General features: G+C 43.8%; 1 protein-coding gene across 1 annotated transcript; it reads right to left on the reverse strand.

Moving 5' to 3' along the window:
• Positions 1–717: 717 nt before the first annotated feature.
• On the reverse strand, positions 718–1,619 carry CUNH21orf140 (chromosome unknown C21orf140 homolog). Its single transcript, XM_004634387.2, has one exon. The coding sequence runs from the start codon at positions 1,594–1,596 to the stop codon at positions 841–843; it is 756 nt and encodes a 251-aa protein (XP_004634444.1). The 5' UTR covers positions 1,597–1,619; the 3' UTR covers positions 718–840.
• Positions 1,620–3,470: the final 1,851 nt, after the last annotated feature.

A 3,470-nucleotide genomic window follows, 5' to 3' on the forward strand; every position in this document is an offset into this window, starting at 1 on the left:
TTATCATGTGTTTAATGGAGGTCAGGCCTTTTTCTACAAATGTGAAAAATACAATGATGGGTTCTTATGATCTCTGTTAGCAGGTATCCTGAACAGGAAGAGGGTGGTGGCATGCCAGCTTCAGGTGGCTCAGCTGCAGTGTCCTGGGAGGAAGCTCCATGACAAAGACCAAGGGCCTTCTGTTGGGATTCTTGGAGTTGGATAAGTGGGTCACAGGCCCCGATTTGCGCCACCTACTCACCCAAGTCCCGCTGGAACGATCCCTGCCATGTTTCCCCTGTTCCCCTGTTGGGACAACGGCCCTGCCTTGATGGACTTACACTTCCTTGGATGCCTCTCATTCACTAGCCACCACCCTGCTCGTGGGGAAGGAAGAACAATAAGAAGCAAAGTATCTTACTTCTCCACCATCTGCAAAATGGCAAGCTGCCTCCAGATGGATTATTTTGTTGAGCTGAAAGTAATTTGGATCCTATTTAATTTGTTTTGTAACCACACACTTTGTTCTTTTTTTCTCCCTTCAAACTTAAATTTTTACCACCCACTCTTTAACCCTATTCACCTAACCCATGACCATCCTACTTTGTGCAAGGTTGATACCAAATATCCCATTGGTTTGGCTCTCAAAGAAGCCTTAACAGTGAGAGTCAAGACCCTTAATTTACCAACAAATTTTAATACAACTTCCAGTAAAGTCAGCACTTTGTCAACGTCCTTCAGAACATTTCAGTCCCCATGGCATCCCTGTGAGGTAACTATCTTTGGTGGCATTGATCAAATCTTAACCAAGTTTTTGGTAAAGGTCATACATATAGCAGAGTTTCACTGTCAGAGGAGTTGTTAAGAAAATTTCCCAAGATAGTAATTTTCCCATCTCTGTACTCTTTTAACTATTGTCTTCCATTTGCTTAAGTTTATTCTATCAATCCCTTTGCCAATTAAATCACTGAAAAGTATATACTGGTAGGAATAGACATTGTCAATGGAATGCAGACAAAATTCTTTCCTGTTATTGATGATAAACCATTTCAGGGAGGACCAAGCAGAGTCTAAGGGACTCAAGTAATTGTATGGGGAAGGCAGAAGGAGGAGCTCATGGCCATAGAGTTTGGCCACCTCAGGGCAGCATACAATGCTTGTTAAGTTAATGACAGCTGGTTCATAGGACTGGACCTCAGCCTCTCCATCATCCTTGGGCCTTATCTCATTCTGCTGCCTTCTCCCTTTGACCACAATGGCACATTTTCCATAAGCCTTCTTCACTTCATCACAGAACTCAAAGAAGAGCTTGTCTTCTTGCCTGATATGCAGCTCATCTCTCAGGAACATCCGGTACTTCCAAGGCACCCATCCTTGGCTGCCACCAGCATGCACAATACACCAAGTGGGAGTTTGCAGGAAGCAGCCATTACCAACATCTTCCCCAGTAACAAGACTTTCTGCGATATCAGTTTCCCCAAAGTATACAGTCTGAAATCCATCATATCGCAGTGACTTCAGGGTTTTCAGATACTGGAGGCATTGCTTTCTCCTGATACTATCAAACTGACTTCTGATGATAACATTTTTAAAAAGAGGGGCTACAATGTGAGGCATGGCTCCTCAAGTGTTTTACCTGTCTCCACCTGGATACATCTGGTAAGTATGGAATGATGACCTCATAAAGGGCTTTCTGACAGCCATAGCAAGGCCCTCGCTACACATCAGATTCAGAGCATCATGGCACACACATTCATGGAACTCAGCTCTCTTCTGGCTCATGCTATTGAGGAAGGGAAAATATCAACTGTACAAAGTGCTACTTTGATACCACTTCTGTCACAGAACTAGAGACTGATAGCTTTTTACAGAGGTGAACCCAGTTTCAGACTTCTACCCTTTTGGTTCATTAGGATAAAATACTTTCATTCATTCATCCATCCACCAATGTCTGCTGAGCATCTACTGTGAACTAAGAATTGTGCCATGAACTAGGGGAATTTGATGGCAGATTCTGAGAGGCCTGGGATGCACGTGGTGCATGCCTATGTGTATATTTAGCTTGGGTAAGCTGTCTGCTCACTTGCACAAGCAAGAGTCATTGTGCCAGATGGTAAAAGTGGTATACGGCAAGGAGCATAAGAAACTCATCTTCACCTATGTTCCCTCTGGGCTTCCAGCTCTGTAGGTAATTCTTTTTAAATTTTTATTTATTTAAGTGTGTGTGTGTGTGTGTGTGTGTGTGTGTGTGTGTGTGTGTGTGTGTATGTGGCCAGCTCAGCCCACCAGGGGGCGGGGCTGGCTGGCATGTGGTGCTGGGGGATTGAACCGTGGCCCCTGTGCTTTGCTAAGCTTGTTCTAAGTAGGTGCTTTAGACCACTGAGCCATCTCTCCAGCCCCAGTCTGCAGGTAATTCTTAACACATCTCTAGAAGGTACTTTTAATTGTGTATACTAGATCAAAACAAGTTCCCTTTGATCTCTAGAGGTCTCTTCAATTTCCTTTGCATTTTTCTTGTCCCCTCAATCAAAGCTAAAGACAGTCTGTAAAGGTGCATAAGGGATTCCCTTAGTGAAGGTATGGACAAAATGGTTTCTCAGGTCCTGTCCTGTTGCATGGATGAAGTGCTCCTCTTCCTTCCTAGATGGTTTCCTTGGGACTAGGTCTAGGCAATTCCAGACAGCAAGACTATGCTGCCACCGTGAAGTCAATGGGAAGCATGTGGTCTCCCAGCAGCCCCTCCGAGCAGCAAGTTAATGACTTGTGGTCATTTGCTCTCTGAATTTTTCTTTTATCATCAAAAATTCCTTGTCTGACCCAATTTAATCTGTATGACAAATATGTCAAAGATGCAGAACAAAATTGGGGCTGCTGGGGCTGCAGTGGTAATGATGTTCCCAGGTCCCTACTATATCTCATAGGCCCTCGCAGCCTAGGAAGACAATGGGAAACACTTTGCAGCTCATGAAGCCAGTTTGAACACAGTTCTCTGACTTACTCATCTAATTTCCATTTGCCAATATGGGGAGTTTGTTCAAAAATATGAGAGAATGCGTGTGTTGTTCTAGATGTGTGTGTAAATATGCATGCTTGCTAATGTCTTCACCCAGGAACAACAGAAGAATACAACAAACACTAATTTAAAAATTTATGGCTGTTAGGGCTGGCCAGAAAACTCAGTGGACTAAAGCGCCTGCTGAGGCAGAGCGCAACAGTCAGAGTTCGATCCCCTGGGGGTGCACTGAGACTGTGATTGAGACTGGGCATGGTAGTATGCGCCTGTAATCCCAGTGCTTGCGAGGCTGAAAACAAAACAATCACTATGGGTCCAATATATGTAGTGAGACCTGTAGATCCTGTAGGCCCTGTCCTAAATACATTAAGAAAAACAAAAATTATGGCTGTTAGAAGATAGAGAATAAGAGGAAGGAAAAAAAAGAACTCTAGACTTCTTTGAATATACCTTGTTTTATAGCTGTAATGTTGGGGGA

Source organism: Octodon degus, unplaced genomic scaffold (assembly GCF_000260255.1).
Source record: "Octodon degus isolate 3935 unplaced genomic scaffold, OctDeg1.0 scaffold00061, whole genome shotgun sequence".
NCBI lineage: Eukaryota > Metazoa > Chordata > Mammalia > Rodentia > Octodontidae > Octodon > Octodon degus.

Excerpts from the sequence above, each read along its gene's own strand:
- CUNH21orf140 (XM_004634387.2), bottom strand. The coding sequence starts at position 1,596 with ATGCCTCACATTGTAGCCCCTCTTTTTAAAAATGTTATCATCAGAAGT.